The sequence below is a fragment of the Hemiscyllium ocellatum genome, chromosome 5 (assembly GCF_020745735.1).
Source record: "Hemiscyllium ocellatum isolate sHemOce1 chromosome 5, sHemOce1.pat.X.cur, whole genome shotgun sequence".
NCBI classification, from domain to species: domain Eukaryota; kingdom Metazoa; phylum Chordata; class Chondrichthyes; order Orectolobiformes; family Hemiscylliidae; genus Hemiscyllium; species Hemiscyllium ocellatum.
The window spans coordinates 131,531,684-131,555,866 of NC_083405.1; the positions used below are offsets into that span (position 1 = coordinate 131,531,684).

Sequence of the window (24,183 nt, forward strand, 5' to 3'; positions counted from 1 at the left end):
TAATTACAAAGGACTTGTCGTTTACATTTATCGTTTAATACTTATTGGCCAACATAGATCTATTAATCTCGAGTTAAAAATTGGCTATTTATCCGATGTCAGTGACCAGTTGTGAGAGTTCCAAGCTTCTACCTTTCCTAATTTTCGATCCTGAAAAGGCCGCCTGTAATATTTTTGAGCATAACCTCTGGTTCTTGCAGTTCATGTCAAGGCCCTGAAATTTCAATCTGGTTAACCTAAATATTTGTGCTGACCTTTCCTCTGTTATAATGCCCAGGCGTGTCCTCCATATAGTCAGTGAACTTAGATTAACTTAACCAACCAGCTTTTTAAGCTTGTAATGCTTTTGAATTAAAGCAGACCAGCATTCAACTTTTGGTTTAAACATGGCAATAGGTTTGTCTGTTGTATATTACTACTGAAGGTTCCTTGTGATTTTTAACAAGAAATTGTTGATATCAAGATTAAAGGAAGATGGGAAGACAAGTCCTAATAAGCTGTTGCCTGAATTGACACCCCCATTGCTGTGATTGCTTTCCAAAATAAAAGTCTCTTTGGTGTTATGGAAAGGCACTCCTCAGTATTAACCCTAAGTACCACTTACTATGACCATGAACAGAATAGCTTTGGGTCTCACTCCTCTTGATATCCGATGTCCAAGTCTTCCTCAATCTCTGTAATAATGTCTATTCTGCCAACATGACCTGTGATTGCAATAAGATATTTGATCTTCAATTCAAGAGCCTCTTCCAGTTAGAATGGGAAGTGGCTTTCGACCCCATTAGTCTTGTAGATCTGTACTGGGAAAGAGGATGGTGGCAGCAGGTGTACATCAGGGCAAGGTACCGACTGGGTTTGAGACCGATGACTTTCTGATGTGCACCCAGCTCTTCTCCCTCCCTCTAATCCTTGGAAGGTCAGCAAAGCCCAAATATTTGACCACGTGGTGATTTCCAACTCCCTGTTTTGCGTACTGTCCTGTTTTTCATTCTTGATTTGTGGATGGGAAATTTTGACACCTAATACTTTCATCTGCCAGGAGCCAGTTGTCATATTGGCTTACTCTTTTTTTTATTTAATGTGACACTTTCACTTACTCCTTGAAAGCTGGGCTATTTTCAACTTCCCTGGCAACATTTCTTTTTCCAAGAGGAAAATCCAGTGAATCTCTGCTGGGTTGACACTGCAGGCATCGACTTGCAACTCTCAGCAGAGAACTATTGGCTGAGGTGGCTGTAGGTGTGGCAGTGGACAGCGCTTGGTCCCTGGCTGGTGGTGTGAGTACTATTGTGCTCCTCAGGAAGTAGCTGAGATAGGCGGAGGACTTGATTGTTTCCTTGACTGACAGAATTGGCCATTTTTTACCTTTTCTTTGCCTTGGTATCCTGATGTTTAGGACTGAGACAATTCAAAAGTGTGTGTGTGTGTGTCAGTGAAACTGTCAGCAATGAGTCCTTATCAGTTCTGTTTGTTGTTCTTGGCTGGCCCCTCAGATTAGGTTGATGCTAGCCAAGTAAATAATGACTGTATGTGTATGTGTATGTGTGTGTGTTTTTCTTTTTTGCTTACATTAACCTTTCCTCTCTCGTGGTTTCCACCCATGATGCATGCCATTGCCCAAAATTACAAGCAGAACAGCGCTCTGCCAGACCCCAGGCTGCTAAAGGATCAAATCTACCTTCAAACTTTTCGTCCCAAGGAGAGTGCCCCAGATTTTTCCAAACAAACATGCCAAATAAATTCCCTCACCCCTGGAATCATTCTACTAAATCCTCTCTGCCAACTCTCAAAGCCTCCTAAGAAATGGCAAAAGTTTGCCCCACTGCCTGTTGGGTATGCTGTGGCATTTACGGCTGATCTTTTACTTCAGTTCCACTTTCTCATCTGCTCCCTATATCCCTTGATTCGCTGGGATGTAAAACATATTCTGTATCTGTTGCAAATTCAGTGATTGAGCATCTGCATTCCTCTGAGAGAATTTTAAAGGCACTCAGTTCCCCCAGAGGGAAGCAAGTTCTCCTCACCTCAGCCTTGTCTGTTCTCTTTTCAGCTCTATCACCTGCTAAGTTGCTAGTCAGGCTCAATCCTTGCCTCTCTGAATCACCTGATCTTCGTTAGAAATCAGGCTTGACACCCTGGTCAAACAATGGCATTCTACAATATCGCTGGACTTTGTAACCAGTCACCATTCCCATGGCAATGGGCAATAATCTGGCTCTTTGGGCGTCACCATTTGAGAGATTTATTATCTTTTTAAGAAAGCAGTTTGATAACTTTATCACAAGGCAGGCATTTCATTAATTCTGCACTTCCAATGCCAATTTAATATCACAAAGCCAGGAACGCTCTAGTTCTGTACTATCCATTGACCTTGAATTTGCCTACTTTTTATGAGAGCATTTACCCAATGTCCATGGGTACACGCAAGTGTCTCTTCCATTCTAGGATCGCACTTGGTAGTTGTGATGAACTCACTTCATTAATGCGGAACTTCCTAGGTGTGGTCTGCTCTCAATGAGCCAGGAGAACCAAATTCTCTGTCTCATCACTCAACACTGCAATTAAGGTTAAACATCACCATAGTTTCAGAGGACAACTGGTCTGCCCTCTTATTAGAGAAAGACAATTGCGGTGAGTTTAACCTGAAGGCCACCATGCCTTGGGTGAAGTTGAGAAGGCAGGATTTATGGTAACCTCAGCTATCCGAGGATTTGAATCTGCGCTGTTGGCATCAGATTGCTTCGCAAACCAGTCATCAAGCCAACTGAGCTATTCACCTCCTTGGTACTGCTCTGAAACCCCCCAGGGCCTGTCGCTGATTCCCACACCCAGCACAGTAGCTGGTGGAATTTTTAAAATAATAAAATCTGGAATTGAAAGCTACCCACGAAATTGTCATCGATTTGTCGTACAAATCCATCTGATGACTGTTAATGTTACATTAAGAATGAAATTTGCCGCTGTCATCTGGTTTGGCCTACAAGTGATTCCAGACACCCCCTCAAAAGTGGAATACTGCTGGAAATCTGAAACAAATATAAAATGCTGGAGAAACTTTGCAGGTTTGGCAGCCTCTGTGAAAAGAGAAACTGAATAAACATAGAAGAGTTGGAAGATTCCATTTGATTGGAACATAGTGAATAACTCCTCCTTCAAAAAAAGCAGGAGACAGAAACTGCAGGCCTGTTGGCTTAATACCTGTCACAGGGAAAATATGAGAAGCTATTATTAAAAACCTATTACCTTTCTAAAAACATGGAAACTATTAAAAGAGCACTTCAGAGACATTCAAGGTAATAAGGCTATACTGACATGGTTTTGTGAAAGTGAAAATCATATTTTCCCATATATTTTGATTTAGATATGCTTGGATTTCTAGAAGGCATTTCATAAAGTGTCACATCAAATGTCATTGCAGAAAGTGAAATCTCATGGTTTAGGGCGTGACGCGTTGCTGTAGACAGACAGGAACTTGAGTTGTTAACATGAGACAGAGGTATAAGTGAGTCATAGTTTTCTAGTTGGCATGTTTTGGTGTGATACACTGATCATTGCTGGAGCCTCAACTTTTTACAATTTATATAAATGACTTAGATGAAACGAGAGGGGAATGGTTGCCAAGTTTGCTGATGACACAAAGATAAGTAGAAGAGGAAGTTGTGAACTTGGCAAAAGGACCCAATGAAGGGCTAGGTTATGTGGCATCTGGAGTATAATGTGTGAAAATGAGATATTGGAAAAAGAAAGCATTGTACCTAAAGCAGTGAGGTACTGGAAAACGCTAACATGCAAATGCAGCAAGAAATCAGGACAAGTTGATAGAATGTTTTTGGTTATTGGAGGGGATTTGAAAGTAAAATGGGGAGGTTATACTTCCACTATCTAGAGTATTGGTGAGACTACATCTGGAGCAGTGTACCATATAGATTATCAACATATTTAAGGAAGAATGTAAATACATTAGAAAGTTTATTCAACCTAACTGGATTAAGTGGGTTGCCTGAGAAGGAAAGGTAGGACAGACTAGGCTTCTATCCACTAGCATTTAAATGAGTGAGAGGCGACTTAATTGAAATACAGGTCTAGAGAGGCCGTGAAAATCGTGGAGAGGATGTCTCCTTTTGTCAGAGAATATAGAACTAGTGATCACCGCTGTAAAAATAAGGTCCACCCCTTTAAGATCAAGATGAGAATTTTGAGTCCTGCATCTTTGGAACTCTTCCTCAAGAGGCAGTGGGAGCAGACTTTGTTTTTAAGATAGAAGTAGAATAAGCAAGGGGGTAAAATATTAATTAAGAGTCTGTGTGTACTTTTCAGGTTAGTCTGTCACAGCACCAACTGCAACTCCATTTATTTGTTCCTCATACACTCAGTCAAGTTTTCACCAAATTACCCTTTAACATACGACCATCTGTTTCCAATTCCATTCAGCCTCCGGCATCCTTGCCAGACCCTACTCAATAATAACAGGTTAGCAGGGGTCAGTGGCAGTATGGAGGAACCAGAATAGCCATTATCCTATTGAGTAGGGCAGTAGGCTCTAGTAGCTAGGTGGTTTACTTCTGTTCCTAATTAATATTCACCCTTTCCTTAATTCCCAGAGTGACCAAACCCCATTGATTTCAATTTTGAATACCAAGCATTCACGTTGCATTGGGGTAGAGAATTCCAAAGAAGAAACTTCTCTCACCAAACAATGGGTGGCACAGTGGTTAGCACTGCTGCCTCACAGTGCCAGAGACCCGGGTTCAATTCCTGCCTCAGGCGACTGTGTGGAGTTTGCACAGATATTCTCCCCGTGTCCGCATGGGTTTCCTCTTGGTGCTCCGGTTTCCTTCCGCAATCCAAAACAAAATGTGCAGGTTAGGGGAATTGGCCATGCTAAATTGCCCATAATGTTAGGTGAAGGGGTAAATGTAGGGGAATGGGTCTGGGTGGGTTGCGTTTCGGCAGGTCAGTGTGGACTTGTTGGACAGAAGGGCCTGTTTCAACACTGTAAGAAATCTAATCTAACCAACCCGTTATTTTGTAGGTGTAACTGCTCGCCACCTCACCCAATTCTCCAGCTGAGGAAAACAGCCTCTATAGCATCTGCCCTGCCCAGCTCTCAATCTTTTTAATACATTGCTATGTGCGTTCCTCAACTCCAGAGAGTAGAGCCCTGTCCTACTCTATCTCGCCTCATGGAGCAATCTACTCACACTGAGAATCGATCTAGTCTAATGCTATCTCTCAATTTTTATGTAGACCTTTCAACATTTGTTCACCATATGCCTGTGGCTCTGCCTCCGTTGATGATTCACTTGGCAACTGTAGCTGTTTCAATCCCAAACAGCCCCCAACACTCGTAGAGTTTCCTCACTACTTGTTTGTTTTGGACTGCAAGTTTAGATTAGGATTCTGTGTTGCCTCAGCTTTGTCGTGTCTGTCGAGAAAGAGATGCTTGCAAAAAAAGCCTCTTTGATCAATGATGAAACTAAAATGACAAATGCATTCTACTTTTGTGTTTTTCAAATATTTGAAAGAATAGCTTTTGGATTGGACTGTTCCTTGATTGAAGCGCAAACCCCAGCTTCCTGTCCCCCTCCCCTGCCATCTGTGAGTGATATTTTTATCTATTTTCCTGGAGTACCAGTTTTGCGTTGTGACCGTTCTCCCTAGGGACAGATGGGCAGCCAAGTATCTGACCAATGGACTTCGTCATCTTCATGCTGCTGCTCCTCAGCCTGGCAGTGAGTGGACTCTCTATCCTCCTTGGCTGGTGGGTCCACTCCAGAACAGAGTCCGACAGCGAGAGTGCGGAGTCAGAAAGCGGGACCTCCTCTTCCATCAAGGGGGGAGCAGAGGCTGAGGTTGATGGATCATCGTCCAAAGATGACATAAGGCAGACCAATGTTGGTGAGAATGTTTGGAGGCCTGTGAACCTAGAGCTTGGAGATGGGAGTTTAGATCATGGACTTGGGAGCCCAGTGTCAGGAGTTGAAAGTCTGGGGCCAAAAGTTGAAAGTCTGGAGTCTGAGGCTGGGGATTCAGAGTCAGTAAACAGGAGCCCAAAGCCTGGGGCTGGAGATCTGGTGGTATTAGATAAGGGCTTAGGGTCTGAAGCTGGGAACCTGGATTCAGTGGATGAGAACCTAGATACAGTAGTTAGGAGCCCAAAGTTTGGGGCTGGGGACCAAAATACTCTAGATAGATGTACAGATCTTGGGGTTAGGGTTCCAGAGGTTCTGGGTAAGGACGCTGACCGTGGGAGTGAGGGCCCAGACTCTGTAGGTAGGAGCTCAGAGCTTTGTGCTCATGGCCTAGTGACTCCAGGTACAGGCTCAAATCTTGGGTCTCCAGCCCCAGAGACTGTGTGTAGGGAGCTGGAGCTAGTGGGTAGGGAGCCAGGAACTGGGAGTCTAGGGACAGGAGTTGACTGTCTGGATCCCAGAGTTGAGAGTGTGGATCCTGGTATTGAGTGTGTGGGGTCAGGGATTGGGAGTCAAGATTTTGGAGATGAACAAGATTTTGGAGATGTTCTGAGAGGTGGGAGGCAAGATGCACAAGACAGAGAGCAGAATGTGAAAGATGGAAGTTGGGTTTTGAAGAATGGAAGAAAGGAACCTGGTATTAGGAGTGGGGCTGTGAGGAGGAGCCATGAGAAATCAAATGACAGGAGACTAGATGTGAAGAGTCGAAGAAGAGAGCCAAGGGGTAGGAGACAGATGACCAGGGCAGGGAAAATGAAGACCAGTGCTGGAAGTCCAAAATTGAGAAATTGGAAAACAAAACCAATTGATCTGGTAAAGGAGAACGAAGATTGGAATTCTATGTCAGAGAGCAACAGGAAAGATCAAGGTAAACAGAAGCCATGTTAATCCTGATTATGTAAATAGATCTGTGTTTGTAAGAGAGCATAAATGCAAGCTCAGTTATGTGAAGATTGTATTTTTAATACATTGTTATAAGTGTGAGCACACCTATCGGGATATTTCATGCAGAATTAGATGTGCAACCACAGACACTTTCTTACTGACGTGAAGATGGACAAATTCAAACAAGTGTTTGGATGGCAAGGAGTTTATCCATTGCCAGCATATGCTAAATCTCCAGCAATAGTCAACACGACAAACATGTTGCTGAATCTTTTCATCTTTGTAAGCGAAAGTGAGGACTGCAGATGCTGAAGATCAGAGTTGAGAGTGTGGTGCTGGAAAATCACAGCAGGTCAAGCAGCATCAGAGGAGCAGGAGAATCGACGTTTCTGGCAAAAGCCCTTAATCAGGAATTCCTGATGAGAAATGTCGAATCTCCTGCTCCTTAGATACTGCCTGACCTGCTGTGCTTTTCTAGCACCACACACTCAACTCTTTTTCCATCTTGTGTACTTCAGGGGAAATGCAGGAGTGCCAAATTTCAAACTATCACAACCTTTTATATGACTTGGCAAATTTGCACAGCTCTGAAGAGCCAAGTTGTTGCCATATGAAACTAGAGGCTGCCCAAGCTTCCAGAATGTTCAAAGTGCAAGAATTGAACATATTGTTATTTCCAGTGCAAGTGTAAATGAACCAGTTTGAACATGGCTGATCTCAAATCTGTTGTTAGTGTATCCATTAGCGCACAGTAGGCAGCATGTACTGAACAAACTTATCACTGAATAATGTCTGACAGATGCTTTGGGTTTTGCAAGCATGGACTGGTCTGTAATCTGTCGAGTTACAAGAAAAAGAAGGAACATCTTGTTTGATTTGATCAGCCAATCTGTGGCCTGTTTACACTTAAATGGGCTATGCTCTTACGCAGGGACCTGTCCCCTGCATGAAAAAGGAGCATGTTCAATTCTTGCATTTTTTGTTTTTAGATAGCTGGGACTTTGAGCAGCTGCTAGATTCCTGTTACTGTCTCCATGGCTCCAGTAATCAGTTGACTTTCCATCCAATCACTGCCTCTTTTCCACTTGTACAACTTGTTGTGATTCTTTGGAATGTAGCATATTTGTCCTGACGGGTGCAAGATGAGAATCTTCACATTCTGAACTATAGAGCTAAGCTGTTCGTAGTTTATTCTAGGTCCTCCTGATATTTTTCAATTTCACCTCTTTCTGCTGCTCTGTCACTAATCATTTTCGCTTACATGACTGAATGTCAATCTCTTGCTGAACAGATTCCTAGCGACTGACTCCGATGCTTAAGTGTTAAGCTACTAAGTGCAAGTTACTCTTGTTAGTGTCCCAGTGAATGTTTGCACTTGCTTTTGCTGAAGTAGTGTGTTCCATTGATTTTACTTGTTTGAGATGAAGAGTATAAAATGATCGCAAGTTAAGTTTGACTGTGCTACTATAAAATATGCAGTGTGTTTGGAGTGTAAGGCACTCGTGATTTTAATAAACTTACCGACAAGGGACACATATTTTCTTATGCTACACTTTTTTAAAATTTGCTCTCAGACTAGGCAACATTAATTGCCCATTTCTAATTGTCCAGTCACGAAGGTTGTGGTGGGCTCACTTCTGAAATACTCCTAAAATAAACTGCACTTTTTGACTTTTTTTTTGGTCTTGGTTTTGATGCTGTAAATTTAGGTTTAACTGTACAGCGCAAGATTTGCTGTGTCTATTCAACTAGAGATCAAATAGGAACAAGAAATCTTCACTTAGTCATAGTCTTCTCTCCTTCTGTAAGTCATCTTCCATTTTCCAGAATATCCCAATCAGGCAAAAATTTTAAATACTAAGGTTTTAGATTATGACTACCCTTTGTGTAAAAGTCCCCCAGCAATGAATTGATTCTCAAATCATTTTGTCTCTGCTGCAGTACTTTATCTGTTATGCTTCACTCTCAATATGTTTTTCTGTCCTGCTTGATTTCCACTTGACTGGTGGCTGTAACTCCAGCAACACTCCTAAGTTCAAATACCATCCTGAGTAAAGCAGCCTAATTGGTTGGCGGATGTGGGTACTGCAGATGCTGGAGATTAGAGCCAAGATGAGAGTGGTGCTGGAAAAGCACAGCAGGTCAGGCAGCATCCGAGGAGCAGGAAAATCGACCTTTCTGGCAAAAACCCTTCATAAGGAAGTGACAGATTACTTGTTTGGCATTCCAACCATATGATGACAAATTCATGCTTTTCTCTTCCAATGGTAGTCTGGGGCTGTAACGTGCACTGTCTGCAAGATAAACTAAAGCAACACACCAAGAGTCCTTTTTAGGGCACTTCCTAGAGTCCCAAACCAGTGACTTTTATCTAGAAAGACAAGCGCAGATACATGGGAACACCACTGCTTGCATAATCCCCTCTAGCACACGCACCATCTGACTGGAAATATTGACATTCCTTCATGATCAGTGGTGTGTCATCTGATCTTTTAAGGAGGAGCTAAGTTTTTGGCAAGAGAATGAACAGCTATTGCAGGTGGTCAGACAGGAAAGTGGAGATTAAAGCAGGAATCAGATCAACTATGATATTACTGAAAGGCAATTAGGCTTGAGGGGCTGAAAGCCCTAATACCCTGCTATTGTACTGCCCTCATCTGTCTTCTGCCTTAAAGCAACACCCCCCCCCCCCCCCCCCCCCCAAACTTCCCTCATTGCCTTTTTTTGACGTTGATTTTTCTTTTACATCACAAGGCTTTATCAACGACGATGACCTGAATGCCATGCTGAAAGGCAGCAACCTACAGAAGATCAAATCCAGCACCTGGATGAAGCCCCGTTTTTACAAGCTGCTGGAGGACTGTCGAACAGTGTGGTACGACTCGCAAAAACTCCTGAAGTCAGCCAGGACCCAAATCTGTGAGTCTAACCTTGAAACTTTAACATCAAACCTTCTTACTTTTAATTTCTTTTCTATTTGATTTTATAAAGATGCAGAGTTGATAGCTATTTGACTACAGATCAGTTAGGGGGAAGTCACTTTTTGAAAAAATTAATGTGTAACTTTCATAAAGGCATGGAAATCTAGAACAATCTGAATCCGTTCTGCTGTAACCTGGTAATTCTGTTCTCATAGAAACATAGAAACGTAGAAAGATACAGCGCAGTACAGGCCCTTCGGCCCTCGATGTTGCGCTGACCGAATCCTACCTAACCTACACTAGCCCAATAACTTCCAAATGCCTATCCAATGCCCGCTTAAATGACCATAAAGAAGGAGAGTTCACCACTGCTACTGGCAGGGCATTCCATGAACTCTCAACCCGCTGTGTAAAGAATCTACCCCTAACATCTGTCCTATACCTACCACCCCTTAATTTAAAGCTGTGTCCCCTAGTAACACCTGACTCCATTAGCGGTAAAAGGTTCTCAGTGTCGACCCTATCTAAACCCCTAATCATCTTATACACCTCTATCAAATCTCCCCTAAACCTTCTCTTCTCCAATGAGAACAGCCCCAAGTGCCTCAGCCTTTCCTCATAAGATTTTCCTACCATTCCAGGCAACATCCTGGTAAACCTCCTCTGCACTCGTTCCAATGCCTCCACATCCTTCCTATAGTATGGCGACCAAAACTGCACACAATACTCCAGATGAGGCCGCACCAGAGTCTTATACAGTTGCAACATGACCTCAGGACTCCGGAACTCAATTCCTCTACCAATAAAGCCCAGTGCACCATATGCCTTCCTCACAGCACTATTTACCTGGGTGGCAACTTTCAGAGATCTGTGTACATGGACACCAAGATCCCTCTGCTCATCCACACTACCAAGTAGCCTACCATTAGCCCAGTAACCCATCCTCTTGTTACTCCTACCAAAGTGAATGACTTCACACTTAGCTACATTGAATTCCATTTGCCACCTTTCTGCCCAGCTCTGCAACTTATCTATATCCCGCTGTAACCTACCGCTTCCTTCCTCACTATCCACAACTCCACCGACTTTTGTGTCATCCGCAAACTTGCTTACCCAGCTTTCAAGCCCTTCCTCTAGATCATTTATAAAGATAACAAAAAGCAATGGTCCCAAAACAGATCCTTGTGGTACACCGCTAGTAACTGCACTCCAAGATGAACATAGTCCATCAACTACTACCCTCTGTCTCCTTCCTTCCAGCCAGCCAATTCCTAATCCAAACCTCTAATGTATCCTCAATGCCATACATCCGTAGTTTTAGCACTAGCCTACCATGGGGAACCTTATCGAACGCCTTACTAAAATCCATATACACAACATCTGCTTTACCCTCGTCCACTTCCTTGGTCACCTTCTCAAAGAACTCAAAGTTCTCGTGCAATCCCGTATTATAAGAAAATTTGTGAAATAGCAGCACCATTTAATCTAATGGAGCTGGAATCGTGTCATAACCACTACAAGCTTTAAAAGTTTCATACTTTAGAGACAGTATTCCCAATTTGTCAATCATGTTATGACGCATTTGTGTTAACAAAACATATGCTATAACAGAATGACCTGTATACCTTTTAAAATTAAAACTCAGATGTTCAGGAGTGAAACATTTTTTTTTGTCTTCTGTTCCCAGAGAAGGTTATGAAAATTTGTCTATATTCCTTCACAAAGCTGTTTAAAGCTAGAGGGGAGGGAACTGGAAACATCAAAACTCTGCCATCAGTGGATATTTTTAACGTATCACTTTATTTCATAATGGTCACGTGGGATGTTCTAGGATATTTTGTTACCTTTTGTATAGGTACACATTATTGAAATGGTGGCCATCTCTCTCCCATCAGAGCTTCCTGCACAGGAACTGTACACACACAAGGCCTCTCCATATCTACCCCGCTCTAGCCTGGCTACAATAAAATGGGCTTCTGTGCTTCATCCAGGGCAGAGCCAGTGGGGAACTTGAGAATGTGATGGGGCCAGGATCATGTGAGCACCCTGCGGTTTGGATGGCTCATTGACCTTTGCGTCACCATTTTGCCCAAAACACTGGAGGGGTGATAGAGATGATGAGTCTGTGCCTCAGGAATGTGCTGATAAGCCCTCACATGGGCGGCAGGAGCGGCAAATGGTGATGAGGCTGAGTAATTAAATCAACACCAAAAGACAATTGATTATGACTGGCAATTACAAGGCACTCCTTTTAATATAACAAAGCAGCCTTTGATAAACTTGGGATTTACAACTCTCCTTAAATCGCCCTTCAAACCTCTGATCAGATCGTTTAAGAGGATTAGCATTGAATTGCATAGATTTTATATATTGTCTCGTGTTCCACAGTTCCTCTCGCCTTTTATTAGGTTTCATGTTTTAAGCCAGCTGGGTGCAGGCGGGGCTTCCAGAAGTGGGATAGAGAGAGAATACTGGGAAGCTTTCAAAATATATGGATGTGGTGGGTAATCTTCCCCTGAAAAGTTAATCACTGGGGTGACAAATCAGGAAAAACGTCTGCCCTACATACTTTTATAAGGTGCTGCTTCTCTTCTGTAGTCACTGTTGTGAATGAAGGGGGAGGTTGCAGCAGACAATTTACTAGAGGAGAACGGTTGACTGGTTGGTGGGAGGATGGAGTGGGTACAAAATGGGAGAAGGAGGGAGGCTACCAGAAGAAGCAGGAGATTTTAAACTTTGTCAACAGCTGTCTAGTGCACATGTTATTAAGTGTGCATTTGTTATTTTTTGCAAAAAAAAAGTTTTTATGCTAACTTCTGCAGTTTCTTTTTGAAAACTGTCTGGGAAATCTCAGTTTTCTTATTTTATCTTTTCAGTTTTCATGTAGAGTTGATGATTATTGAGAAAATGCTGAATTATTTGAAATAAGAAACTGAAAGAACTGCAGATGCTGGAAATCAGAAATTGGTGAAAAAGCTCAGCAGGTCTGGCAGTAGCTGTGGAGAGAAAGCAAAGTTCATGTTTTGGGTCCAGTGACCCTTCCTCAGAATGGATGGCAGCGAGGAAAAGATCAGTTTTTATGGAGAGGATACGGTGGGGGGGAGGGGATAAGGAGTAAATGATAGGTGGAGATAGAGTCCAAAAAGAGAAAAGGACAGTTGGAGATGTAAGAGTGCACAGTGATCAGGCGAGGAGGGTGAAAGCTCTTAATGGAGACTGGCAGTGGTTAACAAATGGGTGGTGTATTATAGCAGACCATGTGATAAGGCCTGGTGTGTAGTCATTGGGGTTAAGGATATGAGAGTTCAAGTCTGAAAATTGTTGAATGAGTGAGTGAGTCCAGAAGACTGCAGAATTCCTAAGTGGAAAATGGGGTGCTGTTCTTCCAGCTTGCACTGAGTTTCTCTGGAGCACTGCAGCTGGCCAGGGAACAGAGTGGTGTCGACTTGACAGGCAACTGGAAGGTCTGTCTTTTTTACCAGACCAAACGTAGTCAGCCATTCCGTTTTGTTTCCCCAACGCAGACGAGACCACATTGTGAGGTATGTTTGGGGCCTTGGATACTGAAGAGAAAGGAAGTAAAGGAACAGGTGTTACACTTTTTAACAGTTGGAGGGGAACGTGCTGTGGGACCAGGGGTCATTTTCCCCCCCCCCCCCTCCCCCATCCACTACCTTCAAGCCAACAGACTCCCAACCCTGACAACTCACTCCTACCTCCTTCCCAAAATCCACAAGCAGCACCACACTGGGCTGGAAATGAAGACCTGCAAATCGTAAAGGTTAGCCCTTGAGAAATAGCGAGAACTTCCCTCAAAGAATGAAGTATTTTAATTCTTGAGACTGGGGCTATTTTCCCTGAAGCAGTGAAAGCAAAAAGGAGGACCCATCTCTTCCACACAAGTTATCAAAGATCTGGCTGCACTAATCCCATTTTCCATAACCCAGGAGGCTATGGCAACACAAGAGTATATAAAATACTGCATAAATGGAAAGAGTTCCTGACAACACCTTTTCCAAGCAGTGAGTTGAAGACTCCCACCACCTTCTGACTGGGGAAGGTGGTGGGGGGGGGGCGGGGGAGAAAGGACTTCTTAGCCTCTTTCTCTGTAGCTCCTGGTTATTGGCCCCTGTACAAATGGAAGAAGTGCCTTCCTGTCGAGTCCATCTATGCTGCTCAATCTTGTACACCTCTATCAAGTCACCTTCCAGCCTGCTCTGCTCCAATTAACAACAGCGAATTCAATCTTTGCTCATAGTTCAGATCCTCCAAACCAGGCAGCGTCCTCTTTATCCTTTTTTATAATGTGGTAACCAGTACTGCATTCAGCATAATCTCCTTGCTGTTTCCTTTATTAGTCAAGGCATTGAATACAAGTAACCATATGCTGCCTTAACCACCTTATTTACCCATCCTGCTACCTTCAGTGAACAGCCTCCTTTTGTGCTATAAATGTGTCTAAAACACTAGCATCTACCTGGCAATATAGATAACTGTCCATATATGACTTGTGTGCATCAAACTAAATAATCCAACCTGCCTAGTTGCCATCCTATTGAGAGACTCGATCATCAACAAAGTGACGTTAGGAATATTGATACAATGATCAATCTGTACTTGGAAAGGAACAATCTGCTTATTGACACTCTGTTCGGGTTCCACCAGTGTCACTCTGTTCCTGACCTCGTTACAATCTGAACTGAGTGTGACTTCCTTTGACATCAAGGCAGCATTTGAGGGAGCTTGGCACCAAGGAGTCCTGACAAAATTGGAGATAGTGGGAATTGAATTTGGGGGGAAAGAGGGGAGGGAGGAGAACTCTGCCTGCTGGTTGGAGTCCTATCTGGTGTAGGGGAAATGTGGTTGTTGGAGTGCAATCATCAGAACCCCATGGCATCTCTGGTGTTCCTCCAGGTTGTCTCATAGGTCCAACCCTCTTCAACTGCTTCATCAATGACCTTCCTTCCAATGTGACATCAGAAGTGGAGATGTTTGATTGTATGGTATGCAGTGCTGTTAATGATTCCTCAGAGTCTGAAGCTGTCTAAGGGCAGCAAGAATCTGGATAATATCCAGATATGGGCTGAAGGTGGCAAGTGAGATTCATGTAATGCAAGTGCTAGGCAATGCCCATCTTAAGAACATAGAATCTAATCATTTGTCTTTTTTAATGGTGTTACCATTATTGAGTTGCCACCATTAATATCCTAGGAGTTATGATTGACCAGAAATTAAACCGGACGAACCATGCAAATCCTGTGGCTAAAGAGTAGATCAGAGACTAGGAATCCTGCAACAAGAAACTCCCCTCCTGACTTCCTAAAGCCTGTCCACCATCGACAAGAGACAACTCAGAAGTATGTTAAAATATTCCCCACTTGCCTGGGTGGATGCAGCTCCCACAACACTCGAGCTTGACTCGAGCATTATGTCCCAAGTACTGCAGTGGTTCAAAAAGTCAGTTCACCGTTGCCTTCTCCAGGACAGCGAGCAATAAATGCTGGACCAGTCAGTGATAGCCACATCTCATTAATAAGGAAGTTGAGACATGTGGGGTGGGTGTAGGTAGGAAAGTGCCCAGCTTTGATGGTAGAGGTGATAGCATGCAACTGAAGACTAATGCTTTGGGAATATGGGTTGAACCCCATCACGTGGGTGAAATTTTGAAGTTAATAAAAAGCCAGCCTATGTAACGATGTTCGTAAAAACTCACCTGGTTCAGTAATGACCTTTTTAGGGATGAGAATCTGCTGTACTTGTCTTAACTGATCTAGGTGTGACTTCAGACTCTAATGTATTCGACTCTTAACTGCCATGTGGGCATTTGGTAATCAATGCTGATTCAGCCATTGCCCACATATCATGAACAAGTGTAAAAAACGTGCTGTGATCTAGGTGATGGTTGGAACCGAGTCAAGGGAGCAAATAGCTTGCTCCTATTTCTTTCAGTCTTGTCTAGGTCAGAATGGTATATGGTGCTGTTCCAGGATTATTGTCAGCTAATTAGGGGCAAACACTTTCCTCCTTCCTTTCCTTTGCACATTCTATCCCACAGCTGACTTAGCAAAAACATGCCTCATCATGGCTTTTAGTTCCCCTTTTTGTATCTTTGCAATTCATTTAGCAATAAAGCTCAACTGAAAGTGATGCTTTCCACTTCCTCACACCTAATTTTAGCAAGTCTCTACTGTGTGCAATTCAGGATGCCACATTAATAGGAAAGATGTGAGTGTATTGGAGACCATGTAGAAATGACTTTTAAGTAGTCCCAGAGATGAGCAGCTTCAATCATAACTGAAGACATTGGCACTTTCTCCTTTTTACAGAGGACAAGGCTGAGAGGAGATTTGAGAGGTTTTCAACATCGTGAGCAGGCTGGAGAGAGGAGATAGGGAGAAGTTATCCCTTTCGTAGAAGAAAAAATGAGAGGTTATAGATTTTAAAGTGATGTGCGAACAAAGCAAGTGTGATGTGAAAAAATGTTTTCGTAGTGAAGGAATGGAATGTACTGCCTGGAAGTGTGGTGGAGGAAGGTTCAACTGAGGATCTAATAGGGCGTTGAATAATTATTTGGATACAAATGGTGTGCAGCTATATGGGGGTTGGGGTGGAAAGGCAGGTTATAAAATGGGCCTAAAGGCTTTCTTTTGTGTTGTAATAGTTACACAGTGCTGACAGCGTGTAGCGTTTACAAGATGTTCAGTGGTAACTCACCAAGGTTACCTTTTACAGCACCTTCTATGCCCGCAGCCCATCTCACCTGGAACAGTAATGGAGAAAATGTGGGAATACCGACACCAGAAAGCTTTCCTCCAAGTCGCCCACCATTGTAACATGGAACAATATCACCTGTTCCTTTATTGTCACTGGCTAAAAATCCTAGAATTCCCTTCCTTTACATCTCTGGACATACTGAGAGCACACTGACCATAATGTTTAGGAAAGCAACTCCTTTTCCAAGGCACTTAAAGATAGGCAATAAACGCTGCCCCAACTTGTGCCGCAAATGTCTGGAGTGGGCAACCAACAAATGCCAGTCTCATCTACATCTTGGCTTCCTCTAAAACAGGGAAGCATGAAGAAGAATTACTGTACCGGTGAGAGAGTATTGCTAAGTAATTGAGTCAGACTCTATCTGCATGTGCTGCTGAAGCTTTAAAAAAAACACCTCTAGTACAGCAGGTTCTAGTATTACAGACTCCAAAGTATTGTTGCTTGGTTGAGATGTGGTGAAGCACTCCATTTCCCTCATTTATCTGGTGTTTAGTTTGTTAGTGGGTTGGCCCAATGTACCAGTAGTCAGGTTGACTCGGTATCTGATCACCCAGTTGCAGATCCACACACCCAAGGGCAGGGTTAGAAAGCAACGACTTGTGATAATTTCCAACCAAAAACCGATGGAATGTGTCCAGAAGCTTGAATAAGATAATTTTAAAATAAGAGAACGCCATTCTGCTCCTCGAGGCCGCTCTGCATTCACTGGCTGATCTGTATCCTCTACTCCGCCTTCCTGTCAGTGGCCAACTTCCCCAATGGCCACCCCAATCTCTCTCAATAAACCCTTTACTCCATTATAGATCAAAAATCTACCTAAATCCAGAAAGAGAATTCCAGACTATTGACCCCTGGATGAAGCAATGCTCCTCCATCTCTCTTAAATGGGAGATGTTTATTTTGAAGCTAATCCCTTCTGTATCAAAATCCCTTTTGAGGGATACATCCTCTCAGCATCAACCCTCGAGCTCCCTCAAAGTTTATACTTTTCAAAAAACAAAAATCGTTTTGGTTTAGCCCAACTTGCTAAACCTTTTCTCATACCTCACTGTTGCAGACATTGACCTGGTGAATCCCCTCTTAACAGTTTCATATGAAATCAGGGTAGGCCATTTGTCCTCTCAAGCTGATGGCTGATCTATCTCAGGCCTCAACTCCTTCCATGCCAGCTTTACATTACCCTCAATCCCCTGGTATTTCAAAAATTTGTCCTCAACCTCTTTAAATACTTTGTGATCTAGCCTCTCCAACCCTTGGGTAGAGAATTCGAGACATTCAGTACCCTCTGGGAGAAGAATCTACTTTGCATCCCAGTTTTAAATGTGTCCCATTATTTTGTAATTACATCCCCTGGTTTGAGATTCTTCCATTAACAGAAACCTCTTTTCAACATCTATTCTGTCAACGCCTGAGTTTTTTCTATGTTCAGTGAGATCACCCCCAAATTATTCTAAACTCTCCAGAATGTAGGCCTGACCTGTTTAGCTATTCTTGATAAGCTAACCCCTTCCTCTGAGGAATCAACTTAGTGAATCTCTTTTTTAACAGTCTCCAATGATAATCCATCTTTTCCTAAACATAGGAAGCAAAACTTGGCTCTGTGAACCAGATATGGGTCCACCAACAGTGAGAGGGACCAGTTGAGTGAGAATGTGCGCTTTAGTGACGGGGGAGTCGATGGTGAAGTGATGTCATTGAACTAGTGATGCAGGCACTATTCTTGGAACCTGGGTTTGGACAGCATCATGGTAGATAGTGGAATTTAAATTCCACACAAATCTGGAAATATCTCAAGAGCAGGAAACCATTGTCAATTGTTGTATCATCTCCTAGAAATCCTCTACAAAAAGAGAGGATGGTCCAGCTGGCATGACCTGGTCACCAGAAATCTCAATGGCAAGCTCTGCCGTCTTGACCCTGTGACATCCTCCTTGGTAACCTCTTTGGGCTTGGGCCAAAATTGGGAGAGCTGTCTCACTGACTGGTCAAGCAACAGTCTGGCATTATACTCGTGGGATCATACATACTTTACAAATAACGTCCAAGACACCACCATCACCCATCACTGGATACGTCCTGTCCTAACAGCCAGGACAGACCCAGCAGAGGTGGCAGCACAGTCAGGAGGAAGGGGGGTGGGGGGCGCGGTGGGGGAAAGTCGATATTGACTTTGGGCGCCATCAGGTCTCGGGGTCAAACGCAAGTAAGGTAACCTCCTGCTGATTACCACATACAGTCCTCCCTCAGCTGACAAATCTGTACTCCTCCATTTTGAACAACACTTGGAGAAGGACGAAGGGTGATGAGGGCAAAAGATTCTGGGGGTTTTCTGTGTTCACCACGAGGAATGACTCAGCAGCAGTACCTCTGATCAAGCTGGTTGGGTCCGAAAGGACATAGTTGCTAGATGAGATCACTGGTTCCCACACCACCTGCCAATGAGAGAAAAATGTATTTTGACCTCATCCGCTCTATGTCTGCAATTGCATCTATCCTTGACCGTATCAGTAAGAGTAACCACCACACAGTGCCACCTTCACATTGAGAGTACTTTCCTTCATGTTGTGTGGCACTATCACCATGCTAAATGGGTGGATTTTAAATGCTCAAGGTTTGTGCGAAGATTTGTAGCTCGGGTGCTCATGGTTCTGTTCGCCGAGCTGGAAGTTCTTGTTGCAAACATTTCGTCCCCTGGCTAGGAGACATCATCAGTGCTTTGGAGCCTCCTGCGAAGCGCTTCTTTGATGTTTCTTCCGGTATTTATAGTGGTCTGTCCTTGCCGCTTCCGGGTGTCAGTTTCAGCTGTCCGATCCAGTAGCTCAAGACTGTATGAGGTACTGTGGGCCATCAGCAGTGAAGTTGTTTTCCAACACCGTATACAACCACATGGTCTGGCATATTCCCCACTCTATCAGAACCAAAGCCTGGTGACTGTCACAAAGGTACAGTGTGTAGCAATTAACTTTCAGTTAGTGGCTTCCTGGGCTCATTTCCATCACCTTAGGTTACTGGGTCAGGTGTTGAGAAGAGGAAATAGTCAGCTTTATCTTTTCCTTTGGCCATGGCTTTTTTCTGTTGCTTTTACTGTTCCCAGGGATCCAAATAAGTGGGAAAAGTTTTGATTGTGAAGTGTTAAAAATTACACAACACCAGGTTATAGCCCAACAAGTTTATTTGGAAGTATGAGCTTTTGGAGCACTGCTCCTTAAAGTAACAGCGCTCCGAAAGCTTGAATGGACTATAACCTGGTGTGTGATCTTTTAACTTGGTCCACCCCAGTCCAACACGGTACGTCATACTGAAAGGGAGCAGTGGGGTGGACTTTCTGAAGTAGTGATTGTCTGTGGTGACCAGTTTTTTAAAAAAAACTAATTGGTTATTGTCCCCTTTCACAGCAAGATCCCATAAACAGATTGCGGTTCAGCATGTGCTCATGTCGCACTGTTTAGCTGAGATCTACCAGCCTGAAGCAGTGTGGGCAGGAGGTTAGTGTTACAGATCAAGGGTGAGTCATGTTTGACTTGCTGGGGAAGCTCAGATATGTGAAGACAAGTCTTGAGAGAGGATACTCTTCTGGCCTTGAGGCAGCTGGTCATAGAGTCATAGAGATGTACAGCATGGAAACAGACCCTTCGGTCCAACCCTTCCATGCCGACTGTGTTTCAGGGACTAGTGAGTCTGGTCATTTGCCAGCAGCACTGCATGAAACCACACACTCCTCCAAACGGGCTCGAGGGGGTATCGAACGGACACCAGGAGTTCTTGTTGGCCCCGAGATATGAGTGGTTTTACCCCTCCCCACAACCTGGCACAGGATGGCTGAACTGGAGGGATTTCTCACCACAGGACTATGTCAAAACTACAACCAGCAGAGTGAAGTGATTGACACATTAATCATCTCTTATTCACTTTTGCAGTCAGGTAAGCTCACTTAGCAATTTTATTGGCTCCATAAATTTGCTCAATTAATGGGGAAGAGCTAGCCCAGAGCATTGGGCTGAATGGCCTCAATCTATGCTTGAAGATTCTATCATTTAGCACCCAGAGCCTTTCGGTCTTAACTTCATCAAAGTCTTAGAAGCCAGTGCCATGTCTTTTTATTGTTTGATGAGATATGGCTGTAATTGGTAAGATCAGCATTTGTTGCTTGTGCTTAATCCTTGACTTGATGATTTTCTGCCATTGTAGAAAGCAGTTGAGTTGTGAGCCAGTCGGACAACAGATTTCCTTCATTGGTGAACCAGGCAAGGTTATTCAACTAACAGTGGTAAAGCTTTATGCCAGATGTATTAAATGTTCTTCCAGCTGCCTTGGTGGGATTTGGATGTGGGTGCCCAGAGGTTAGTTTGGGGTCTCTGGACTCGTCGAGTGATATTACTCCAGTATCTTTGCTTCCTCCTCAGTGTAGTCACTGAAGGAAATACAGTAGTCAATTTATACAAAGCAAACTCCCAACGATGACCAGCTGAGTTAGAACATAGAACATAGAAAAATACAGCGCAGTACAGGCCCTTCGGCCCTCGATGTTGCGCCGACCAAAGTCTACCTAACCTACACTAGCCCAATAACCTCCATATGCTTATCCAATGCCCGCTTAAATGACCATAAAGAGGGAGAATTCACCACTGCTACTAGCAGGGCATTCCATGAACTCTCACAACCCGCTGAGTAAAGAATCTACCCCTAACATCTGTCCTATACCTACCACCCCTTAATTTAAAGCTGTGTCCCCTAGTAACAGCTGACTCCATTAACAGAAAAAGGTTCTCAGTGTCTACCCTATCTAAACCCCTAATCATCTTGTACACCTCTATCAAATCTCCCCTAAACCTTCTTTCCTCCAATGAGAACAGCCCCACGTGCCTTGTGGTGTGCAGAAAGATAAATGTTGGCCAGGCCCCTCTTGTGGAAGCTTTCACAAAATGCTGAATTCTGCATTGGCACTCACTTGAAAACATGGGAGGGATTGACAACAAATCCTGCTGTTGGTAGAGTCCCCCTCCAGTATCCTGGTCAGGCTGGGGTTCTGGTGTAAGGAGGGGAGTAGTGTAGGATTGATGGAGAAATCAGCAAGGGTAATTTCCGTCATGGCAAGGGTCCACAATATATTTTTATTTCAGGAAAAGAATGTCGTGGCGAATTTGGTGATGGAAGTAACTATTTAGGACATTGATAAGACCACGTATGTTGAGCTGCGTACAGTTTTGGCGTGTTGTAGTTTTGAAGGTAGTTTAGAAGGAGGATTTCATGAGGCAGATTTCAGAAATGAGGAGGCTGGGCGTAAATTGCTCAAACACTCCAGTTTAAAAGAATAGCGGAGGTTTAATTGAGGTTTCGAAGATGCTAAAGGGCATTTAAGTGGGCATTGGACATACATTTGGATAATAAGGAAACAGTGTAGGTTAGATGGGCATCAGATTAGATTAGATTACTTACAATGTGGAAACAGATCCTTCGGGTAAGTTCACACTGACCCGCCGAAGTGCAACCCACCCAGACCCATTCCCCTACATTTACCCTTTCAACTCTCACGGGCAATTTAGCCTGGCCAATACACCTAACCTGCACATTTTTGGACTGTGGGAGGAAACTGGAACACCCGGAGGAAACCCACGCAGACACTGGGAGAATGTGCAAACTCCACACAGTCAGTCGCCTGAGGCGGGAATTGAACTTTGGTCTCTGGCGCTGTGAGGTAGCAGTGCTAACCACTGTGCCGCCCATTAAATTAATTTCGCAGGTCAGCGCACCACAGAGGGCCAAATGTAATGTTAACATCCACTTCTCTACCCTCATCAATTACCTCCTTCAGCTCCTCAAAATTCAGTTGGATTGGTAAGACATGAAATGCCCTTCGCAAAGCCATGCTGACTCTTCCTAACTAGGCCATGAATTGAATTGAATTGAATTTATTGTCCCGTGTACTGAGGCACAGTGAAACGCTTGTTCTTGTGAGCAATACAGGCAGATCACCTAGTTAAGTAGAACAGATAGTAAATAATCGATAAACTGCGGCAAAAACAAAAACACAGGTACAGGTGAATGTTAAGAGTTTGAGTCCATTCAGTATTCTAACAACAGTAGGGTAGAAACTGTTGCGAAACCGCCTGGTGTGTGTGTGTTCAGGCTTCTGTACCTTCTCCCCAGTGGTAGAGGTTGTAGAAAAACATTGCCAGGGTGGAATGGATCTTTGAGAATGCTGGCGGCCTTTCCTTGACAGTGGGCCTGGTAGATGGATTCTATAGATGGGAGGTTGGCCTCGGTGATTGTCCGGGCTGTGTTCACCACTCTCCGATCTTGAATGCCATAGTTGCCATACCAGGTGATGATATATCCAGACAGAATGCTCTCGATGGCGCACCTATAAAAGTTGGCGAGGGTATTCACCGTCACGCCAAATTTCCTCAGCTGCCTGAGGAAGAAGAGATGTTGTTGGGCCTTTGTAACCAGTGCGTCCACATGAAGAATCCAAGAAAGCTTGTTGTGGGTGACCACTCCCAGGAGCTTGACACTGTCCATTCATTCCACCTCTGTGCTGTTAATGTGTAGGAGGGCCGAAAATCAATAATGAGTTCCTTGGTTTTGCTGGCATTGAGGGCTAGGTTGTTCTCAGTGCACCATTTTTCCAGATCTTCCACCTCCCATCTGTTTCATCGCCATCTGAATTTCGACTGACTATGGTGATGTCATCGGCAAACTTGGAAATGGCATTAATCTTGGTGTTAGACGATACAGTCATTGGTATACAGCGAGTATAATAGGGGGCTGAGCACGCACCTCTGGGGGCTCCAGTGTTGATGTTAGTGAGGATGAAATATTGTCCCCAATCTTCACTGATTGTGGCCTGTGGGTCAGGAAACTGAGGACCCTGTTGCAGAGAGTGGGGCTTAGTCCGAGATCATTAAGTTTAGTAATCAGTCTTGAGGGGATAATAGTGTTGAAGGCTGAACTGTAGTCAATGAGTAGGATTCTTACATAGCTATTCTTGGTGTCAAGATGCTCTACGGAGGAATGAAGGGTAGGTGATATGGTATCTGACGTGGATCTGTTAGTCCATTAGGCAAATTGGAGTGGGTCAAGAATAGTGGGAGGCTGGAGTTGCTTAATGCCATGACCAGCCTTTCGGTGGTCAAAAAGTGCTTTGAAGTTAGGGCGACTGCGTGGTAGTCATTGAGACATGCTGCATGAGCCTCCTTAGGCACAGGGATGATGTTGGCCCTCTTGAAACAGGCAGGGACAGTGGCCTGCTGCAGGGAGAGGTTGAAGATGTCCGAGAAGATCTTTGCCAGTTGATCTGCGCATACTCTGAGTACATAGCCTGGTACTCTGTCTGGTCCCATTGCTTTCCTTGGATTCACATGAGGAAAACTGATCTGACCTCTGATGCAGTGACGGTTGGGATAGGTTCGTTAGGATTTGTCGGAGTAGGTGTTACCTCTCTGCCGAAATTCTGCTCAAAGTGAGCATAAAAGGAGTTGAGACGTCCATCGTCTGCTATCTTGCACTATCTCTTTTTAGAACCTGTGATGTCATTCAGCCCTTGCCATAGTCGCTGGGTCTCTAGTTTGGATCGGTATTGGTCCTTGGCGTCTTAATGGCTCTGTGAAGGTCATACTTGGATTCCTTATATT

At 43.9% G+C, this 24,183-nt stretch overlaps 1 protein-coding gene across 2 annotated transcripts in view; it reads left to right on the forward strand.

Moving 5' to 3' along the window:
• The window catches only part of plcd1a (phospholipase C, delta 1a), an 85,418-nt gene that overhangs the window by 28,888 nt on the left and 32,347 nt on the right, over positions 1-24,183 (forward strand). For both annotated transcript variants that reach the window (XM_060825205.1, XM_060825203.1), the window contains exon 2: positions 9,612-9,776. In XM_060825205.1, the coding sequence (XP_060681188.1) occupies positions 9,612-9,776 (165 nt within the window). The remainder of the gene's footprint in view (positions 1-9,611; positions 9,777-24,183) is intronic.